Source organism: Erinaceus europaeus, chromosome 3 (genome assembly GCF_950295315.1).
Source record: "Erinaceus europaeus chromosome 3, mEriEur2.1, whole genome shotgun sequence".
NCBI lineage: Eukaryota > Metazoa > Chordata > Mammalia > Eulipotyphla > Erinaceidae > Erinaceus > Erinaceus europaeus.
The window spans coordinates 155326004-155350082 of NC_080164.1; the positions used below are offsets into that span (position 1 = coordinate 155326004).

The window sequence follows — 24079 nt, forward strand, 5'->3', positions numbered from 1 at the left end:
GTACCAGAGTGATGTCTGGTTCTTTCTCTCTATCTTTCTCATTAATAAATAAATAAAATCTAAAAAAAATTTTTTTTAGAACACTGCTAGAACCACTGTCATGCTTTCAAATTTAAAGAGGACTATTAGAAGATAAGAGGTATCACCAATGTGTCCTGGAGCCCCATCTCCCCAGATCTCTACCCCACTAGGAAAAGATACAAACAGGCTGGGAATATGGATCAACCTGCCAATGCCCATGTCCAGTGGAGGAGCAATTACAGAACCCAGACCTTCCACCTTTTGCATCCCATAAAGATCCTTGGTCCATGCTCCCAGAGGGATAAAGAACAGGGAAGCCTCCAATGGAGGGGATGGGATATGGAACTCTGGCGGTGGGAATTGTACCCTTACCCCACAATCTTGTCAATTGTTATTAAATCAATAATCAACAAAGAAGATGGGCGGGGAAAATCACCTAGCAGAGCAGATATATCATCATGTGCTGAGATCAGGGTTTGGTGGAGCACTGCTGAGGGTGTCCCTCCCCCTCTGTTTTTTTATCTATTGGAAAGAAAAAAGGGTGAAATTTGCTAGTGGGGACAGTGGAGTTGTGGTGCAGGCATTGAGCCCCAGCAATAACCCTGATGAAAGAAAATGAAACAGATAAAGGGCCTATTATAGATTTATCTGATGTATTTCAGAACAACGCCCATTCCATGAAAAGTACTTTTCAAAGTGTTTCTGAAGCACATATTTCGCAATAATTCAATGTTTTCATGGATTTTCTAAATGAAGAAACAGAATTCAAAGAATTTTTTTTTTTTTAACCAGGGCACTGCTCAGTTCTGGCTTATGGTGGTATAGGAGATTGAGTCTTTGCATAACCATCATGTTATCTCTGCCCCAAAGAATTTTAACTAAATGCTTATTTTATTCCATAAACCCACAATACCAATACATATATGCAATGACAACTGTGGTCTTAAGACTTTTTTGTAGAGGTTAAATGGCTTACTTACTCTAGCTAATAGTCCATGGCTATCAGAATAGCACAAAAGTGTCCAGATTTCAGGATTATAAGAAGGAATTGGGGGGGGGGAATGGTTATGCAAACACTCATGCCTGAGGCTCTGAAGTCCCAGGTTCAATCCCCCACACCACCATAAACCAGAGCTGAGCAGTGCTCTGGTGAAAAGAAATATATAGGGAGTCGGGCTGTAGCGCAGCAGGTTAAGCGCAGGTGGCGCAAAGCACAAGGACCGGCATAAGGATCCCGGTTCGAACCCCGGCTCCCCACCTGCAGGGGAGTCACTTCACAGGCGGTGAAGCAGGTCTGCAGGTGTCTATCTTTCTCTCCTCCTCTCTGTCTTCCCCTCCTCTCTCCATTTCTCTCTGTCCTATCCAACAACGCTACAACAATAATAACTACAACAATAAAACAACAAGGGCAACAAAAGGAAATAAATAAATAAAATAAATATTTAAAAAAAGATGCTTTAAAAAAAAAGAAAAGAAATATATATATTCTTGGGAGTCGAGTGGGTGGTAGCGCAGCAGCTTAAGCACATGTGGCACAAAGCGCAAGGACCTGCGTCAGGATCCCGGTTTGAGCCCCCAGCTCCCCACCTGCAGGGGAGTCCCTTCACAGGCGGTGAAGTAAGTCTGCAGGTATCTGTCTTTCTCTCCCCCTCTGTCTTCCCCTTTCTCCATTTCTCTCTGTCCTATCCAACAACTACAACATCAATAATAACTACAACAATGAAAAACAACAGGGGGAACAAAAGAGAAAATAAATTAATTAATTTTAAAAAGGGAAGGAATTCCTCATCCTGAAGTTGTGCAGAATCAGTACACATTCCAAGTGTATGTACCACTGACTGTGATAATTAAATATACTATGTAGCTTTATGCTGTGCCTCATATTTTAAACTCATTTTATGATACACATAGCTAGTATGCTACCAAACACTTGCTAGTATTATGCCCTTTCCCCCTTTGGAATAGTTTCTATGCAAACAAAATTACTGAGGGATTTATTTAAATTGAAGATTGAATTTTGTTATATATTGGCATTCAGTTTCCATAGCAACAATTCAAATCAGACAATCTGCTTCTCAATTGCTCACTGTATTAGAACTCAATTTCATGTCTCTGTTGTAACTGAATAATGTCAAATAATGACCTGAGGGAAACACACACACACACACACACACACCCAACCACCACACCTAATTGGCTATGAAAATAGCTTTAAAACAATGTAACAGAGCTAGGGCCAGGGCCATGCCAGGGAGACAGCAAGACTCTCATGCCTCATTGAGGCTTTGAGGTCTCTCAGGTTGAATCCTTTTTACCAGAACTGGGCAGCACTCTGGTAAAATGACAAACAAACAACAAAGCAAGTGAACAGACAAAACAAAAAAAAACTAAGACTCTGACAGCAAAACTGAGTTGCCAGCACAGGAGGAGTAGTGTGAACAATGGGTAGATGATTCAGTGAATGAGGTTTGAAGAGGTGTGAACCTGTACTCCTAAAATATAGTGTTATAAACTGTTACCTCAATAAGAAAATAGCTTTTAAAACATCAAGCTAAAAATTAAAAGTTTGAAGCAGCAATTGTGAAGTTACTGTAAATAACTGAAGTGACCTTTTCTTCCATGTAAATAAAACTCCCTTAGAAAGAGGTATTTAAAAAAAAGGGAGATATTAAATTATGAATTGAACATGAGAGGAGGTCCAGTTTCATTTTATTCATCTTATGCTAACCTATAGGGAGTAATCTTTCAGAGCTTAATTTAAAAAGTATTAATCCAAGGAATTGGGCAATAGCACAGCGGGTTAAGCGCACATGGCACAAAGCATAAGGATCCTGGTTCGAGCCCCCGGCTCCCCACCTGCAGGGGAGTTGCTTCACAGACGGTGAAGCAGGTCTGCAGGTGTCTTTCTCTCCCCCTCTGTCTTCCCTTCCTCTCTCCATTTCTTTCTGTCCTATCCAACAACAACATCAATAACAACTACAATAATAACAACAATAAAACAACAAGGGCAACAAAAGGGAATAAATATTTTTTAAAAAGGATTAATCCAATAAATGCTAGGTATATGTAGTTGTGCTGTCTCAGTCTTTTCACCAGAAGCACTATGACCACTATCAACAAGAAACATTTCTGAGAAATTATTTTAGTAAAGGAAGAAGAAATCATCAATGTTGTGCTTTTGTTCATCTGCATAAAAACATACCATTTTGAATACAGTAAAATTTTTATAATGATGATAATAATAATCATTTACTGAGTGATTATATACTACATACCGACTACTGGTTTAAGTGCTAGATTTCTATTAGCTCATTTATCTTCACATCAAACTCATGAAGTAGGTAGCTTTCCACCTGTTGTCATTAATTATTATAATTTTTCCAAATCTATTTTTCTAGCCAAGACTCCTAAAGTTTTTGTCGATCATTTCACAAAGTAACATAGGGAGTAATACAGAAGAGGGTAGACAAAAAAAAAAAAAAAAAACCTCATAAATTTAGTTCATTAAATTTACAATTTCCAGGCTTCATTCCTGGCAACACCATAAACCACAATTGAGCTCTTGTTAAGATAGGCTGTCAGAAAAGTCATGATGCACTTTTTTCTATTTTTCAATGTAAAAATGCATCATGACTTTTCCAGGAACCCAGTAATTAATGGTATGACAGCTCTATATACATATGTGAATGTTCATAATCTTTCTTCTTAGAAGCTCTATAGCTCTAAATGAAACATTCTAAGAAACAGTTTCAATCTTGCCCAGATGTGAGGATCCAAGTTTCACAGTGACAAGATAGTCATTCTTTAAAAATCCACATACCTTTCCTTTATAACTATTGGAGGCTGGCCTTAATATTACGCTCTCAATATGTCTTATTTTTGTCACTGTCCCAGAACAACCTGCCTATTCCATAAATGAATAAATGGGCAATTTTGAAATTTATCCACATGAAACAAAGTACAATGATGAAAGGATATGGAATCTTGCTTTTAATTAAAAGCAGATCTGAAAATCTTTCATGGAATAGTCCTAGGCAACTGCTTTGATTGATTCTTACTGAATGCAATTTCCCTCAATAGCACAATGAAAATATGGCACATCAGCAGTGAACTTGAACATCAAGACATGTGAAAAAAGCAATGGAAAAAGGCAAAGGTTGCATGTCTGCCTGTTTTTTAAAAAAATACATACCATAGTATAATTGTGAGCCACTTTATGCAAATCTGTACAACCTTGGGCATCAGCAAATGAACGGATTCCAAGACAGTTGGATGGATGAAGCTGTTTCATTAAAAACTTACAGCATGCTTCCACAACCTGTGAGAGCTGAAGAAGGCAAGCTGTAGATAACAGGCACTCAATATTATCTTCTTTTAATTCAAGGCGACCTTAATGATAAAAAGAAATTCCATTGACTAAATTAACCTCAGCTTTTAAAATGATTGGTGCAAACAGGAATGATTTTAAACAAGATTTGTACTCCAAGGAATACATATTCCAGACCAACAGAATTTACGATATTTCAGAGAAAAAAAAGTAAATATTCTTAAAAAAAATTTTTAAATGTGACTTTTGTAAAATAAAACACTAATGGTTTACTTTTAAATGATGCTCTAATCGATAGCTACATATAACTCTCAATTTTTAAATGTGTAATTTTAAAAACCATGTAATTCATCTGTTAATAACATTTAAAAATATCACTGCAAAGCTTAATTGTGAGAAATACTTTAAGGCTCCTACTATGAAAATTTTAACCCATTTAAGTATCATAACTGTTGGTTGTGGCAGGCTATATTAAAAGCATAAATCTGAACTCCTAACAATATAACATAAGTCTAAGTTTTAAATTTATATTTTCAGACTTATTACCTGTGTATGCATATTGAATCAGTGACCATAGTGAATTTGGTTCTACACCTTCCATTTTAATTTCTTCTTGTCTTGCTTCCCTGACATCATTAGTAAACATGGCAGCAAAATAATCTGAGACGGAGGAAAGCACCAATCTGAAGATATATCAGAAGGAAAAAAGAAATCAATTACCACATTAAATTTGACGTTAAATTATAAACACTGCTCCTTTCTCTCTCTAATTTACAACCCACGGAAAGTGCTTGGTACTAGGAAATAAATTTTAAGTTTGATTAATCACTTTATGGTGTACTTCCTTCTTTTAAATTATTACTAGCAATTTTCTGCAGATGTAAACCATTTACCAATTCACTACTCAGTTGTTGCTTTATAACATCTTGAGGAAAAACTCCAAGCCCACACCATTAGATAGACAATGTTTTATAAAAAGAATAATATAAAAATTATATTGTTTACCACTTTTTAAAATAACCCAAGTTTTCTTTTACTAAATTGAAGAAGTGACTATATGAGAGCTGAGAATAGTTTTAACAGGTTATTTTAAAGTTTTGTAGGGTATTACTGTGGTTTATTTTAGAACTATGGTATATTATTGTCTATTACTTTGTTATAAAGTTTTACTTTTTGCATACATATTTTTTATTGCCACCAGGGTTATTGCTGTGGATTGGTGCCGGCACTACAAATTCACTGCTCCTGGCTGCCATCTTTTCTTTTCCCCCCTTTTCAATTTTATTGAATAGAACAAAGAGACATTGAGAGGTATGGGGGAGACAGACGGAGGAAGAGAGAAAGATACCTGCAGACCTGCTTTATGAAGCTTCCTCCCCTGCAGTTACCTGCACATGAGAATACGTGTGCTTAACCAGGAGCACCACCACCTGGCCCCCTAAAGTTGTATTTTTTTTTTTACATGCAAAACTATATTTGTTACATTAATGTTATGTTAACATAATACATATCATCAATCTTGCATATTAAACACATTAGTTGTTTCTGGACAGGATTTTTGAAGTTTCAGGCTCTTTAGCATATTTGACTTTACTATTTCTGGGTTAAAGCAGGTCTGTAGGTGTCTATATCTCTCCTTCTCTATCTCTGGTCTCCTCTCAATCTCTCTGATGTCCTGCAGGGGTGTCACTTCAGAGGTGGCGAAGCAGGTCTGCAGGTGTCTAGCTTTCTCTCCCCATGCCTGTCTTCCCCTCCTCTCTCCATTTTTCTCTGTCCTATCCAACAACAATGACATCAATAATAACAACAATAAAAAACAACAAGGGCAATAAAAGGGAAAATAACTAAACTTTAAAATTTTTTTAAAAAAGAAATAAAATAGAAAAAGGAAACAATGGCCACCAGGAATAGTGGGTTCATAGTGCTGGCACCCAGCCCTAGTGATAATTTTGGTAGCAATTAAAAAACAAACAAAAAAAAACCCACCCAATTTATTTACTGAATAAATACTGATTTGCACTAATAAATACTGGCACTATTTTAGATACATGAGATGTATCAGTACAGAAATAGACAAGACAGCCCTTTCTTCATCAAACTTTACAGCAGGAGTGTGGGCACATCTAGTCTGTAGTTCACACATGGGTAAGGAAGATCATTTGGTCTGGCCCTGCCAAAGAAAGTGGAGTTTCTTTTTACAGAACATTAAGCACTAATTTTTAGGTTGATAATTTTGTGTGGTCCTCAAATGATGTCATAAATATCCAAATGGCCCCTGGCAGAAAAAAGGCTCCTCACCTCTGTTTTAGAAAGAAGAGAGAGTACAGGTCCAAGAAGGATGACAGAGGACCTAGTGGGGGTTGTACTGTTATATGGGAAACTGGGGAATGTTATGCACATACAAACTACTGTATTTACCGTTGAATGTAAAACATTAATTCCCCAATGAAGAAAAAAAATTAAAAAAACAAAAGAAAAAAAAGAAAGAAGAGAGAGAAGTAAACAGTAGAAATAAATTCTATAGTACATTAAAAAGTAGTAAGTGCTACCAGCAAAAATATGGTAGGGAAAATCAGGAGTAGTGGTGAATTTAATTTTAAGTAGGTGACATCATTGAAAGGTAACGTTAGGGCAGAGACCTGAGGAGGTACAGAAATCAGTCATTTTGAAGTATCTAGGAATAGCATTCAGGCAGAAGGCACAACCAAGACAAAAACCCAAAGGCAGGAGCAGTATGCTTGGCAGATAGTAGCAAGTGGTCAGTATGGCTGATGTAGAGGCAGGCTGGGTCACACAGGTCATCCTGAGAACTTGGATTTTACATTAGGTGAACTTAGGTCAAGGAATAAAGAATTAAAGATGACTATGAAATTAAAGTTGAAATATATTTCCTAACAAATTGATGCTCATACCATGGGTTTATTTTTTGTCACAATACACAGTATTATCTCTATGAATACATAGTATTATCTCTATGCTGACTGACGGGCTGGGTGGTGGCACACTGGGTTAATCACACATAGTATGAATATATACTGACTGAGTCACTGAAAACTGTAAGGTTAAGTCCCTTCTTCCTAATAATTTGACTACTGTTATTTATTTATTTATTTATTTATTTATTTATAAAAAAGGAAACACTGACAAAACCATAGGAAAAGAGGGGCACAACTCCATACAATTCTTACCACCAGCACCCTGTATCCCATCCCCTCCCTTGATAGGTTTCCTAGTCTTTAACCCTCTGGGAGCATGGACACAAGGTCATTGTGGGATGCAGAAGGTGGAAGGTCTGGCTTCTGTAATTGCTTCCCTGCTGAACATGGGAATTGATAGGTCAATCCATACTCCCAGTCTGCCTCTCTCTTTCCCTAGTAGGGTGGGTCTCTGGGGAATTGGCACTCCAGGACACATTGGTGGGTTTGTCTGTCCAGGGAAGTCTGGTTGGCATCATGCTAGCATCTGCAACCTGGTGGCTGAAAAGAGAGTTAACATATAAAGCTAAACAAGCTGTTGAGTAATCATGAACCTAAAGGCTGGAGTAGTGCAGACAAAGAGTTGGGGGTGGGGTCTCCATTCTGTAGATAGCTAGCAGGCCTATTTTAGTTATATTCCAAAGGTCCTGTGGCTATACTAGTCTTTTTTTTTTTCCCCTGAGCCTAAAATCTTAATATGTAAGTGGATCTAAGTTATTGTCTGGGGAGATGATGTCATGACTGGAAAAAGGACCAGAAAGCTGGATCAGGGAAGAGAGTAGCTCCCAAATATGGGAAATGTATATAAATATTGTTGACTGTAAACCCCATCGATTGATGTGATCTGGAGCCCATATTCTACTTAGGAGCCCATGTTAACTTCTGCATCCCTGTAGATCTGAGCTCACATCCTGTGGTCATTAGTAGGAACGTTCCAAGCTGCCCCAATATGAGGACCCATCTTCCTCAGGTGAAGCATAGAGTATGTTACCAAGCCTCTCTTTGGAGGTAACATTCTCTACTGTTGTTGATCCAAGTTGAGGGCAAGGTCCTATGGGGGCCTACAAAGGGGTCTGTTTTGTTGTTCCTGATAGAGATAACTGGTAACAATGGAGAGAGGGGTTTATTTGAGGTCTAGGCTCATCATGTCTGTTTGGGAATCTCAGGACTCCCTGACTATTGTTATGGAGTGTTTAACAAAATCATTCAGTGTTAATACATTTTAAAAGGGTATTTAACAAGCTCTTTAGGTCATAATGGTGGCAAATACTCAATAATCTGGATGTAGAATTGTCAGAAGAAAAACAACAAAGTATTCCTTATTCAACAGCTCTACTTTCCTTTTCTAAAAAGAAATACTTCATTTGCATTAAAAGCTTTAACTCCCTAGAACAAATATTTTCTTATTTCTTCAAATCAGTAAATAAAAGCTGGGATAGATGTTTTTTTTAATTTTAAGTCATTTTAACACTCTTTGCCACTACCATTGTCTTATTTCTTTTTTTATTAAATCTAAAGTTATTAAAGAAGTATTGTTAGATGGGGTGAAAACTGCTTCTTTAGATGAAATCTATAGTAAACAACTCTGATCTGAGGCTAGCATGTCTTGTTTCTAATTTCTACAGAGGGAAAGTGACACATTAGGAGCCATTTAATGTATGATAATATCATATCCACTACTGTCTTTGTGAAAATTATGGAACATACCTCTCCCCCAAAGTATCTCATCTTTTTTTTTTTTTAAGATAGGAAAGAGTGAAATGGAAAAAGGAGGGAGAGAGAGGGAGAGAGAAAGACACCTGCAGACCTGCTTTACCACCTGTGAAGCAGCTCCCCTGCAGGTGGGGAGCTGGGGGCTCGAACCGGGATCCTTGAGCCAGTCCTTGCACTTTGCGCCACATGCACTTAACCCGCTGTGCCCAACTCCCTCAAAGCATCTCATCTTAATAGTCAACTGGAATGAATTATTTCAACATATACAACTAATTCAATGAAATATCTTACACATTAAGGGGGGGGAGCAGTTACCTATGAGCTGGAATTCTTCGATCACCAGCAACTAGAATTACATCACATAACTGTTTATGTCTCAAATAGTTTTCCATCTTTTTAAATGTCTGCTCAGCATGATTAAGGGCTTGAAAAAATTCATCTGATGAGCATGGCTCCATAGTATGGCAGGATAATGTCTGACTGCTGTTAGAAGTCCTGAAAAGAAAAAGAACACATTATTTTGAAAACTTGTCACATTAAAAAGATCTTTCCTATCAAATCCTTTAAGACTTTCAAATGTAATAGAAGTAATCAATGCTACCAGCAAGTACTAACATAATCATTTTTGTCTTTAAAATCGCTGATGGTTCAAATCATATGTATATATTATAAACACTATGAGTGAGCATAACATCTACACATATTTTAAATATTTTTATTTATTTACTATTGGATAGAAACAGAGAGAGATTGAGAGGGGAGGGGAGACAGAGAGGGAGAGAGAAGCAGAGAGACACCTGCAATACTGCTTTACCACTTGTGAAACTTCCCCACTTCAGGTGGGGACCAAGGGCTTGAACATGAGTCCTTGGGTACTGTAATGTGTGCACTTAGCCAGATGTGCCACCGCCTGGCCCCCTACACATTTTTTTGTAGTACCTGTTTTTGTGGTATTTTCTCTGGCCAAGTCTCTCTGCTTTGGAAAGAGCCAAGCTATATTCACACTGATGGCCTTTTACATTTACATTCTATCTAATATTTGCATTCTATCTAAAAGCTTAAGAGATCATTCATTGAAGACAGAAAGGCAACTAAGCTATTTTGGATATAAAACCTGTCATTCTTTACTTAAAAAGTGGGTTTATGGGGGTCAGGTGGTAGCACAGTGGGTTGAGTGCACAAGTGCAAGGACCAGAGTAAGGATCCCGGTTCAAGCCCTTGGCTCCCCACCTGCAGGGGGGTCGCTTCACGTGGTGAAGCACGCTTGCAGGTGTCTATCTTTTCTCCCTCTCTGTCCTCCCCTCCTCTCTCCATTTCTCTCTGTCCTGTCCAACAACAAAGACATCAATAACAACAACAATAAGCACAACAACGATTAAAAAAACACAAAAAACGAGGGCAACAAAAGGGGAAAAAATAGCCTCCAGGAGCAGTGGATTCACGGTGCAGGCACTGAGCCCAGCAATAACCTTGGAGGCAAAAACAAAAGTGGGTTTATGAGAGAAATGGAGGAGGCTTAGCAGGTGACGCACATACTTTACCACATCTGAGGCCCTGAGTTTAATACCCAGCACAACCTGAATGCACCAAGGAAATCATCAAGGGAATTCCATGGATGGCGAAATGGGGCCATGGTGTCTTCTCCCTTTTAAAAGTTTATACAAAGGGGTCAGGCAGTGGTGCACCAGGTTAAGCACACATAGTATGAAGCACAAGGACCTGAGCAAGGATCCCTGTCTGAGCCCCCAGATCCCCATCTGTGTGTGTGTGTGGGGGGGCGGTTAGGGGGTCACTTCACAAGCTATGAAGCAGGTCTGCAGGTGTCTATCTCCCTCCCTATCTCCTCCTCCCCTCTCAATTCCTCTGTCCTATCCAAGAAAAAAAAAAGGTGGAAAGAATAGCCACCAGGAGCAGTGGATTTGTACTGCAGGCACAGAGCCCCAGCAATAGCCCTGGAGGCACAAAAAAAAAAAGTTTAGAAAAAAATCAGACTGAGGTAGTGACTCAGAGTGAAGCCCTGAGTTCATTTGCTTGTACCTCATAAAAAAAGAGATTATGTGCCACTGTTCATTTTTAAACTATCAGTAAAATATACCATCATATAAAGTATTATAAAAGTAATTCGTATGATTCTCTGGCCAATTTTCCAAAGACCGGGTAGTATATAAATTATGTTATAGGCTAATGGAATTTGATGGTTTACCAGATATTTAAAATTTTAAAAATATATAATGTTAAGAGTGGAAGGTTGATAATATTATGATTTACTGGTGGAAGTGGTAAAAAGGCAAAGAGGTTGTAGTCTTAATGTGCTTGTTTTGTCATGCATGCAGTCCAGGTTTGAGCCTGGCTACCACAGCACTGGACAAAGTTTTAGTGCTATATTATCTTTCCCTCTCCCTGCCTCTCCTCCTCTATTTGAAAAAGTCAGACTGAAGAGGTTAAGCCCCAGCAATGACCCTGCCCTCAGATTACCCCTCATGTCTTGAGACGTCTTTCCCAAGATCAGTTAAATCAAATAATCATCATCTGCTAGTTTAATGTTTTTCTTCCACTCTCTCACTCTCTCTCTAGAAAATACAGCATAAATATTAGGCCTGGTATTAGCTCAGTGCTATCACACATACCTGAGATCCTGGATTCATTCCACATCAAAAAAAAAAAAAAAGACATTTTGTACAATACATGTCATTTTTCAGTACAAGAATTTACCTTAAAAAAAAAGAATATAAATTACATATTACTACAACTTTTGGACCACAGACATTAGAATAACCATGGATAAGAGTTCTATATGGAAAGAAAAAGTTTTATGTGGAGCAGGAACTTAGGCAATCATTTAATTTCATTAAATTATTTTGCAGATGAAAAAAATGTGAGGTCCCAAATGATCTAAGTGACATGTAACTGGTTACACAGCCAGAATCAGAAGTCATCTGAGTACTGGTCATACCACTGACAAGAGTGGAACTTTTTGTTTACCAGAGGAATCAGTGAGGCCAATATGGTAGTCTGGGAGGTGGCGCGGTGACTAAGGCACTGGACTCTGAAGCATGAGGTCCTGAGTTCAATCCCTGGCAGCACATGTACCAGAGTGATGTCTGGTTCTTTCTCTTCTCCTTTCTCATAAATAAATAAAATCTTAAAAAAAAAAAAAAAAGAAAGAAAGAAGAACTGTGTATATGAAGGGAGAGTGATAGTGCAACATGAAAGGGGGTAATTTAACTGGACAAAAGACCCAACTATCTAGAACATGATGGCAGAGGAACTAGTGGGGGTTGTATTGTTGTGTGGAAAATTGGGAAATGTTATGCATGTACAAACTATTGTATTTATTGTCAGCTATAAAACATTAATCCACCAATAAAGAAATTAAAAAAAAAGGCCCAAGTATCCTAGAAGCCCACTGTTCTGTGACTGCCCTTCACGTTAAGTATAAGAACACAAGTCCCTTATGTTTCCAGGGGACAGAGTTCATGTCTCAATTCCTAGCTAGTCAGATTTGCTTTTTATAACCTGGGCCTGTGTAATTTACAATGTTGTACTTGCTTACTGTTCCTTCTCTTACTGTGTGTTTTCATTGGAAGGCTAGAGGATATAGCGTAGTGATTAAGAGCATTTTAGGAAGATCCCAAAGTTCTGCTGTACAACAGAGTTAACCACTAGTCTCAAGGGGCTATCTTAATTAAAATTAAATGAAATTAAAAATTCAGTTCTTTAGTTGAACTCATCTTATTTCCAATGTTCAAGAGCCCTCAGAGGCTAGTAGCTGCCAAATTGGATAGGTACAGACACAGAACATTTCCACTGATGCAAAAGTTGTAATGTATAGTGCTGATTCAACTCTGTCACTAAGTATCGCTCTGGACAAGTTATTTAACTTCTTTACTTTTTCAATAGTAAAACAAGAATAAATAATATATGTGTTTTCTTTTTTTTTAATTTTTTTAAATATTTATTTTATTTATTTATTCCCTTTTGCTGCCCTTGTTGTTTTATTGTTGTAGTTATTATTGTTGTCGTTGTTGGATAGGACAGAGAGAAATGGAGAGAGGAGGGGAAGACAGAGAGGGGGAGAGAAAGATAGACACCTGCAGACCTGCTTCACCGCCTGTGAAGCGACTCCCCTGCAGGTTGGGGAGCCGGGGTTCGAACCGGGATCCTTATGCCAGTCCTTGTGCTTTGCGCCACCTGTGCTTAACCTGCTGCGCTACAGCCCGACTCCCAATATATGTGTTTTCTATAAAGGGTCCTGCATGAGATTACTAAATGAAGTGCATAGGTTTACAATAGGTAAGTTACCGTTGATAAAGCTGTGTTTCTCAATGCTCAGTAGGAAGGCCTGTAATCTGTCTATTTATCTTTATATAATATTGTTTGGTTGTCTTTTCAAAAAAGTAATCCTGAATATGTTCAATTTTTCACAACTCAATGTTATGCTTCCTAACATAAATGGTCTTTTAATAAAATCAGTTCATATTCTAACCTATAATACAAACATCTAGAAATAGGCCTAGACTTAGGTATTCATTGTAATTATATTTATTGTTGAATGTACATAGGCTACCAGGAAACATTTGATGGTTAGCAAATTCACTGTTATAGAGGGATAATAAGCTAAGTCAGAAAACTTCCTTAACACTGAAGAAGCAAGTACCAACCTGACTCAAGTAATTGAGTTATTTACAGAGTAACTCTTAGTAACTCTTATTTACTAAGTAACTCTTAGTATGTAGCATGCATCAGCTGCCAGAAACTACCCAGATGCAAAAGTGATTATTATTTTTTTTTCTTTAAATGTTTGTTATCTTTATTTATTTATTTAATAGAGACTTTCAGAAATCGAGAGGAAGGGGGAGACAGAGAGGGAGAGAGACAGAAAGACACCTGCAACCCCGCTTCACGACTTGCAAAGCTCTCCCCCTGCAGGTGGGGGCCGTGGGCTCGAACCTGGGTCCTTGTGCATTGCAACATGTGTGCTCAACCAGGTGCGCCACCAACCAGCCCCTAAAGTGATTATTCTTTACAGAAGGATCTGAAATTTGAAGTCTAGTTTCATAAACTAGAAGTGACGGCTCCTCAGACATCACATATGCGCACATGCAAATATGTATCGCAATACTGACTTTTTAAAAATAAAGTTCTTATATTCCTTCACCTTCATCACCAGGATTTGCAATAGGCTTTTATAATGGAATAATTTTTGCAACAGTTTAAAAAAACATTTCACAAGAATTATACTATGTAAGATTTTGAATAAAAAAAAAAAAGCAAAGCTGCATTGAAACACTAAATGCTCTACTTGGCTTGCTCCATAGGTAGGTAAGTGATTTACTTGAAGCCACTTGGCATTTAGTTTCTGGTATTCAAAATTCATGCTTCTGCAATGTGTAAATTACTGTATCCTGATTCTCTTGGCATCCTTTATAGATAATAACAAATGTAAAGTAAGGATGTACATTGCTTATATAGGCTCAAAATCACTACTTTAAAAAAATGGGTTTATTTAGTGAGAGAGATGGCAAGGGAGATCAGAGCACCATCCCACTATGGTCCATGCATTGCTAAGTATCAAACTTAGGACCTTATGCCCGCAAGTCCTGTGCTCTACCACTGAGCTGCCATGTCAGCTACACTTTATAACTTTTTTATTATACTTTCAAGCATGTATATACTTGCATATATACTTGCATATATACTTTCAACAGGTAGCTCTCCCGACAGTACACACACATTATCAATGCATGAGGAACTGGGTTCCAGTCTCATGCTACTTGGGAGCACTGCATCAAGGAAGCTTCAAAAGAGGTGGTACAGCGCTGTGGTGTCTTTGCTCTGTCTTTTAATCTCTGGTGGGGAGGGAAGGAAACAGGGAAGGTAGGGAAGGGAAAGGAAAGGGAGGGATGGGAAAAGGAAAGAAAGGAAGGGTTGCCAGGAGTAATGGAGAACGTAGGCACTGAGTCCTAGCAATAACTATGGTTGGGAAAAAAATCCACAAAACTGTTTATTATCCCCCAAAATGTAACTATTAATAGCATAATACAGAATGAAAGCCAGTCACAGTCTATTAATACATATTTTGTATGCCATACCCACTATATACTGAATTTTTATAATAGGCTAAAGAAAATGTTAAGAATAGGAACTGAAGGGAGTTGGATATGGCCTATATTCTGTGGAGGAAGTTGTCAGTTGGTGGTGGAGGTGATGTGCAGATACCTATCAAAGGGAAGTAAGAGGCTGGGGAGATAGTACAATGGTCCCAGGTTCAACTAGCACCACATTAAGGCAGAGTTGAGCAGTGCTCTGGTAAATAAACAACATGTGAAAACACACGTTAACTGTCTTGTAAATCATTTAGAGTTAAAAGGTCAGTTGTACAACTACAGTACTTTTTTCATGGTTACTTCTTTAGCTTTCCCAGCAGTTCTGTAATTCTTAGTCTACAGTATTTAAACCAGTCACTCAATTTCATTTGTTTTAAACCCTTACTGATTGATACAGTGCATAGATAGTCTTCAAGATGATTCATAAGTTTCTTCAATGGAATGATACTTTTTAACACGATTAATGTACACACATTGTTTTGTGGGGGCAAAGATCCACAAATTATGTCAAGGGGATCCACATATGGCTTGGGCATACACTTGTAATGAAGGACAATACAATATATCCTTTCCAGATGTGTGTACATTATGCTTCTTTGATACCTTTGCAAGCAAAACCTTCTGTATTTCCCATTATTAAGCTGTTAATTTCAAACTAAACTAGAATTAGTAATCCGGTTAAAACTGGGTCTTCTAGAAACAAAATAAAGAAGGTCAAAAAAGGGGAGTCAGGCGGTAGTGCAGCGGGTTAAGCACACATGGCACCACAAGGATCTGGGTTGCAGCCCCGGCTCCCCACCTGCGAAGGAGTCGCTTCACAAGTGGTGAAGCAGGTCTTGCAGGTGTCCATCTTTCTCTCCCCGTCTTCTCCTCCCCTCTCCATTTCTTTCTGTTCCATCCAACAACAATGACATCAATAATAACTACAACAATGAAACAATAAGGGCAAAAAAAGGGAATAAATACATAAATATTTTAAAAGAGGTCAAAAAGGGAGAATGCCTTTGAGGAAAGGTGAAATTATGAAGACAATGCTTTGAAAGGAGAGGACAACCTAACTGCCTTCAATATGACTCTAAGAGCAGCAAATCAAAACAAAAACAGGCAAATAAAAAGGAGTTCAAGTATATCTGTAGCAGAAACACAGAGCAGCAAGTAACTAATAACCCGGGTTCAGATGACTGTGGATACAGAGCAGTGGTCAAGAGATTAAGTCTGTAACCCAGTCAGGTGTCGCATTTTCAAGACTGGGTTAAGAAAATTAACTGGGGAGAGAAGGTGAAAGTGGCTAAAAAGGAATCATTAACTATTATGTTAATTAAGGTTAGCGTGGATTAACAAAAACAAACAAAACAAATAACTCTACTGGTGATCATGAGATCTATATCTTAATTATTTAGGCCCAAAAAACATAACTACTTCCAAGTAGTCCAGGTCAATAGCAACATTTGTAAGTTGGGTGGCATGTGCTCTCGATACCAGATAATGATACCAGATAATGGAACCGACTATTTGGCTTTGTGGTCTTTCTTCCCAAAACTCAAAATCCTAATCTAATCATGAGAGAAACATTACACAAATCCTGAGTTAGGCATTCTGTAGAACAAATACCCCTCAAAATGGCCAACGTCATCAAAAACAAGGAAAGTCTGAGAAACTGTTTTAGCTCAGAGAAGCACAAGGAGATACCTGACAAAATGCAGCATGTCCTGGATAAGACCCTGCAACAGGAAAAGGACTTAAGTACACAAAAATAATATAAGGCTTTAGTAGTAATACTGTAACAATTATTTGGCTTATTAAAAGTAACAGGTGAACTGCACTAATGCAAGAAATTAGTAACAGAGGAATAGAAATTCACTACTACTTTCACAATTTTACTACAATTTTTAAATTGTTCTAAAAAATACAAAGCTAATTTTTTAAAAAATATTTATTTATTCCCTTTTGTTGCCCTTGTTGTTTTATTGTTGTAGTTGTCGTTGTTGGATAGGACAGAGAGAAATAGAGAGAGGAGGGGAAGACAGAGAGGAGGAGAGAAAGATAGACACCTGCAGACCTGCTTCACCACCTGTGAAGCGACTCCCCTGCAGGTGGGGAGCCAGGGTTCGAACCGGGATCCTTATGCCGGTCCTTGTGCTTTGCGCCACCTGCGCTTAACCCGCTGTGCTACAGCCCGACTCCCACAAAGCTAATTTTTGAAGATGCTTTATTTTACTTACTAACCTTGAGATAGCTACTTAGCTTTTCTGTGCCTCGTTGACTTCATCTGTGAAATTATAATAGAAGTGATCTAATTCAGTAATTGGTTGTGAAGATTTACTAAGTTAATATACAATGCTTAGAACAGTGCTTCCCAGATAGTAAGTATCCAGTCATATTAGCTATTACTTTAATGTCTGAGACTCTTTAAGTCCTAGGTTCAGTCCCCAGCACTATAATACACCAGAGTTTATTCAGTGCTGTGGTAAGTAATAACAACTTCCCCAATAAGTAAAGTACATAATTTCAAAGTTGGAAAATCAAGTTACATATAATCTGTGTTTACACTATGGCCACATGGAACTCATATATAAACCATGCTTGCCCTGGTAAGAATGTGTCCTGAATTAAGGTCTTAAGGACCTAATGCTCAGTGGTCCAGGAAGTGGTGTAGTGGATAAAGCACCAGACTGTCAAGCATGAGCTCCTGAGTTCAATCCCTGGCAGCACATGTACCAGAGTTATGCTTTGGTTCTCTCTCTCCTATGTCTCTCTTAAACAAATAAAATATAAAACAAACAAGAAAATGCTCACGTAAAACTTAGGGTTAAAAAACAAACTTTGTATTTTAATATCAAAGAAAAAATTTTAATAACTTCAATGGAAAGAAAAGTAGCTAGACTACAGTAGACACAAGATCAAAGATAAGAATGAGAAATGTTTAAACCATTTAGATGTGTGACATCGGAAAAATGCTAGGACTCTAAAGCTCAGGCAGACATTTCTCCATCTAGAACAGAACTGATCAAACATATCTGGAACTTACAATGCCTTAAGTGCTTTCACATGTACACAACAGGGATTGTGATTCTTCATAAGTAAAACTAGCCAGTTTTTCCTCCTTTTCTACTCACTGAGATTTTAGTCCAAGTTTTAAGACTAATGTGAATATCACAACTGTCTAAATTATCTGTACACTTTAAGACAACTTATAATATATTGAGATAAAATATTTATTATTCGCAAACATTATAAGAAAATGAATTATTCTGGTTACACACACACACCCTGATGAATGTTAGTGTAACTTCGATACTAACAATGATAGTCTTTATTTACAGAAGGGCAACCACTATAGAGAGACTGTTCATTGAATAAAAAAAAAATCTGAGGGAAATAAATGTATCCTATGACAAAGATTTACAGAACTAGAAGATGGAAGGAAGATGTGAGAATTAAGACATATTTAACCTGGGGGGGTGGAAAGAGAAGTAAAATATTCACAAATGACATTTCTAAAGTAGAAAATCTTTTTTTTCCCCCAGAACGATGTTAAAACAGAAACTTAACACAGGGATTATTACATTGCTTTGACATTTCTTCTTTTTAATTCTTTTATTATCTTTATTTTCTTATTGGATAGAGACATCCAGAAATTGAGAGGACGGGGGAGATAGAGAGGGAGATAGACAGAGAGACACCTGCAGTGTTGCTTTACCTCTCGTGAAGCTTTCTCTATGTAGGTAGGGGCCAGGAACATTTCTTCTTATACTTAAATTTTTATTAGTGATTTAATAATGATTTACAAAATCTTTAGTACATTTTAATTTTGAAGTAGCATTCAGAAAAAGATTTAGCCACTGTAGATAACTGTTTGCTCCCATCTTATATAAATCTTGACATTTGACAAGTGTCTATATTTATTTTAGGTTTTTATATTTTTTACAAATAAATGTATCAACTTCATATTCTTGAATTATGTACGTACACAAGCACAGTCAAATAAAGGGAAATCATTTTTATTTCATAATGATTATGCCACTAACTTGATATTTTAATATAGATACTAAAAATAGATTAACTTAATTTTAGTAGTCATTAGAAATGCAAACTACCTTTGTGATAAGGAAGTAAATCATAGCAACCAAGTGTGTCGACCTTTCCATGATTTTTCTTTATTATTATTTACTGGATAGACAGGAAAATTGAGAGGGGAAGAGGCAACAGAGATGGAGAGAGACAGAGAGACACCAGCAGCCCTGCTCCACCACTTACAAAGCTTCCCCCCTGCAGGTGGGGACTGGGGGCTTAAACCTGGGTCCTTAAGCCTGGATTCTTGAGCATTGTAACATGTGTGCTCAACCAGGTATGCCACTGTTACCCTCCCCCAAGATTATATATATATATTTTATACTCATGTGTCATCATCTTACCAGGTAGTAAATATGTGCTAAAGACTTTTACAATGTATGCTATAAATAATTTACTTCTCGGGAGTCGGGCAGTAGCACAGTGGGTTAAGCACATGTGGCACAAAGCACAAGGATCGTTGTAAAGATCCCGGTTCAAGCCCCCGACTCCCCACCTGCAGGGGGGTTGTTTCACAAGTGGTGAAACAGGTCTGCAGGTGTCTTTCTCTCCCCCTCTCTGTCTTCCCCTCCTCTCTCTATTTCTCTCGGTCCTATCCAACAACGACTACATCAATAATAATAATAATGACTACAACAATAAAACAACAAGGGCAACAAAAGGGAATAAATATTTTTTAAAAATTTACTTCTCTAAATGTATTAAAAGTTCTCTTAACATATTGCATTGATTTTCAAATAAAAAATGATTATTTTCTGGTTTCCCACAAAAATGATAAATCTGGATTCTTTTACTATATACATTATCCTACTTGTTTTGTTTTATTTTTTACCAGAGCACTACTAAACTCTGGCTTTTGGTGGTGCTGGAGACTGAACCTGAGAGCTCAGCTCAGAACCTCAGACATCAGTCTTTTTGCATACTCAATATTATTTTCTCTTTATGACGAATCTCCAAAGAAAATCAAACAATAAAATCACTTTAACTTAACTGATCTCCATATTAAAATTAGTGCTTTCTAAGTAGAACCTGTTCCTTTAAGATTTATCAAGTCATTAACTAATTCAAAAATTTTAAATTAAATATACTAGTTACCTATGTAAAGATATGCCCCTCTCGCCATTACACAAAAGATTATAGATGACTGATCTATATTTATTATTATTCCAGCACCACAGTTCAGAATTCCATGTTCTGAAGGTTAAAAGAGAAGGCAGTAAATATCCCCAAGTAAGATGCACTTTATTATATGAACTCATTTTGTCTCCAACTCTTACGATGTATTAACAATCAACAACTGTGTTACCAAAACCTGCAGAGGAATGTTAAAAGGCAAAGAATTCAGTAACCAAACCAGACAAAATAGATAAATGACTAGATATTTGTACCTTTAAATATTTTAGAAATATTTTCAAAGTGAAGATGAATCAAAAAGATGACTTTTGTGGTCTAACTTGTTAATTAAAAGGCTATAGCAGTTAATAAGAAGATTCATTTCAAAGATAAAAGTCAGGTTCCAAGGGTAAAGATGGATAGGAAAATAGTGAAACACCAATTTTTTATTCTCCCTCTTCAAACTTCCTCCCCCTTCTGCTTGCTCCCTTTCTCCAACTAAGCACACACAGTGTCTATAGGTCCTCTTAAACTCTCCGCAAGGAATGTCCTTTATTTCCCTAAGTAGCACAATTTTCAGTGAACTGAAGGTAACAGAAATTAGTAGCTCATGGTAGAAAGACATGTTACTGTAGTCTGTATTAATCTGGAGAGAGCTGCAACACAGATGGGACAAAGAAATAACCACAGGAAAAAAATTACTGATAACTACAATGGTGTCAGATATTACTGACAACCACAAGGTGCATCTCCTTGTAAAATGTCTCACTAAATTTTTTTTAAATGACTAAAATCTATTGCAAACTAGAAAATCATAGACATTTTTATGCTATAGAAATGTCTTCCAGTCTTGCCAATGACTATGAATGAAGCAGATTGCAAGGCAATGATGCATAAAATTGCTACTATATATTATTTTTAAGGTAGAGTCAGCTGTCTACATGGAACACAGGTATTTAAAAGTGAGTATTTCTCATAATTTTACAGAAATAAAATTAATATTAAAACATTAAAAAATCCTAGCAAAAGTACCATACATGCAAACCAGAGTATTCTGTGTGTATGTATAGAAAAGTACAACACACATATATAATCACTCACTGAAAATAATACAGTAGTGCTAAATTATTTTATAACATTATAGAGAATTCATCCCCCACCCACCCATTTCTAACAGTAAGAAAATAATCAACCTGCATGAACTGGAATCAGATTCATTTTCTTCTTCACTAGTGCCATCATCCACTTCTGGTCTATCCAGCCAGTGTGCACCGCCACAATCTTCCGCTGTAAACTCTAGTGCAGGGACTTCAGAGGTGGATGCCATTGGCCAAGAAGGTGAATTCTGAAAATCCAGTTGGCTGGACCTTCGGTAACCAATTGAAGCCAAAGGTAATTGTAGGCTACATGGGTCTAAAAACTTTCTCCCACCGTTTGCTCCAGTCTGTCCTCGATTCCAAAATTCTCCCTGCTGGCTGTCAACCGTAGAATTAGGAGATGATGCTTGGTGGCCAAACCACCTCCATCTGATTTTCAAAATCTGCTTCACATCAAACTCTTTACGAGAACCAGACATCCTCAGAGAAACCAAGTGATCGTCTAGGCAACGGGCAAAAAAGCACTGCACACAGACTGGTGCATCCAACCAAGACAAGAGAAGTATATGCCCTGCTGTACACAATAAACAGATTGAAAGGAAAATAAATCACATTCACGTATGTATCTATATTTACTTTTATAGCAATTTATCAGATTATAAAGAACAAAGGAAAATGAATAAAGGCAAAACGTGGTGGAACATTCCATTCAATCAGAGCAAACTCTCATCCACCTATCCTGAAGCAGCTAAACCACTTTCCTGGGCTCTCCTTCCCCATACTGACCATTAGCTCTCAGGAACACTGCCGGCATTCATTAAAGTCCTTTCAAATGCAGAACACCACCCCCTTCTCTTAAGCCACAAATGACAGAGACAGAAAGCACTATCCCATTGCAGTATCTTGGTCTCAGCAGCTTAGTATATTAACTCTTTTCTTGCTGAAACAACACATTTATTCCAGCGCATTTCCTTTGTACTTAAAAATCACTTTAGAATGGGAATGTTTTGGTGTTACACTAAGTTCTTAAATGAGACATCACAAAGTAAGTCCTTTTTTAAAAAAAAAAAAAAATTCCCTGTGTTGCCCGTTTTTTTTTTTTTATTGTTGCAGTGATTGTTGTTATTGATGTCGTTGTTATTGGATAGGACAGAGAGAAATGGAGAGGGGGGGAAGACAGGGAGGGGGAGAGGTAAATAGACACCTGCAGACCTGCTTCACGGCTTGTGAATCAACTCCCCTGCAGGTGGGGAGCCGGGGGCTCGAACCTGGATCCTTACACCGGTCCTTGCACTTTGCGCCACGTGTACTTAACCTGCTGCACTACCGCCCGACTCCCAAAATAAGTCCTTTTTTAAAGCATGCTATAAAATTAGGTGAGTTATGATGATTTCTTTTTTTTTTTTTTAAATTAAGATTATCAACTATGCTCTTTCAGTGAGGAAGGAAGAGGGCAAGAGTGGAGTGGTCTAGTTTGTTATTTTTCCATCTTCAGAATCTCGCAAGATTCTGGATGAAATTTTATTTGTGCAAAGTATCATGAGAATAGGGGTCATGTGGCGGTGCACTCGATTACTATTACCGCACACATTACTGTGTGCAAATACCTACTAAGTTCAAACCCTACTCTCCACCTGCATGGGGGATGCTCATGAGTTGGAAACAGTGCTGTAGGTGTCTCTCTTTCTCTCTCCCTCTTTATCTCCCTCTCCCCTCTCAATTTCTCTCTCTCCTACCAAAAATAGAAAAAGAAAAAAAAATCATGAGAACAAGGAAAAAAAACATCGAAAATGACAAAGGAGCAAAATATGACAATATTTATTCTTGTTTAAAGAATACCCTGAAGCCATGAGGTTAGGAGATAGCTCAACCAGTGGAGTGCACACTTTATCACGCGACAGTACCCAGTCTGAGTCCCTAGCCACTTCAGGAAAGCGCCTACCGGAAGAAAGCTTCACAATGGAGCAGAGCCTCTCTCTCTCTCCTTTTAGTTCTCTCTCATTGTATCAGACAATGAAAAGGTGCTTGCCAGAGGCTGTGGATTTCTCCTAGTGTGGAGCCCAAGGGTAACTTTAGCCCAATTAGTACTGGACCACTGTGGTTGAGCTTAATATCCAATTTCTAAACCATTTTTATTGGGAAGTTAACGGTTTATATGGGTACATATGGGTACAATTTCTCATCTCCCCACGAAAATTCTGTACAGAACACTCTCACCCACAACTTAGGTCCTTTCCCATCATCATGCAACAGGGTCTCAAGGTTCTCTTCACTTCCTCCCTACTCTTCAGCTAAAGAAAGCAAACACTTTGCTATATAAAAATGGCAAGCTGTGGAAAGGTGGTGATCTGGCTGCTGCATCTGTCACCCCATTCAGCACCCAGGGTTGATTCGGCTGCTCTGGCTGGCTAGGTGGGTGTCCACTTCCTCCCTCACTGCTCCATGTGTATCCCGCCCAAAGCTGCGAGCTCTGAGCTCCGAGAAAGAAAAGACCTTCCCAGAATAGACAGACCAGTCCTCAGTGGAGGGTATACAAATAGCTGCACTCCCCTGCTAGGACCTCCAAACTAGCTCAAAAATGGTGAGCCAGTAAACTAGCTCACTCAGACGGTGCACCTGGTCTGCCATGCACGACCTACATTCAAGTCTGACATT

At 37.9% G+C, this 24079-nt stretch overlaps 1 protein-coding gene across 5 annotated transcripts in view; it reads right to left on the bottom strand.

Annotated features, from left to right (window-relative positions):
• Nucleotides 1–24079, bottom strand: part of KLHL5 (kelch like family member 5) — a 63245-nt gene that overhangs the window by 23409 nt on the left and 15757 nt on the right. For 2 of the 5 annotated variants that reach the window (XM_060188207.1, XM_060188206.1), the window contains 4 exons: nt 21521–21998; nt 9352–9531; nt 4895–5031; nt 4214–4410 (listed from right to left, as the gene is read on the bottom strand). In XM_060188207.1, the coding sequence (XP_060044190.1) occupies nt 4214–4410; nt 4895–5031; nt 9352–9531; nt 21521–21903 (897 nt within the window). In that variant the 5' untranslated portion in view covers nt 21904–21998. The remainder of the gene's footprint in view (nt 1–4213; nt 4411–4894; nt 5032–9351; nt 9532–21520; nt 21999–24079) is intronic. The other 3 variants (XM_060188210.1, XM_060188208.1, XM_060188211.1) reach the window with 2 other exon arrangements.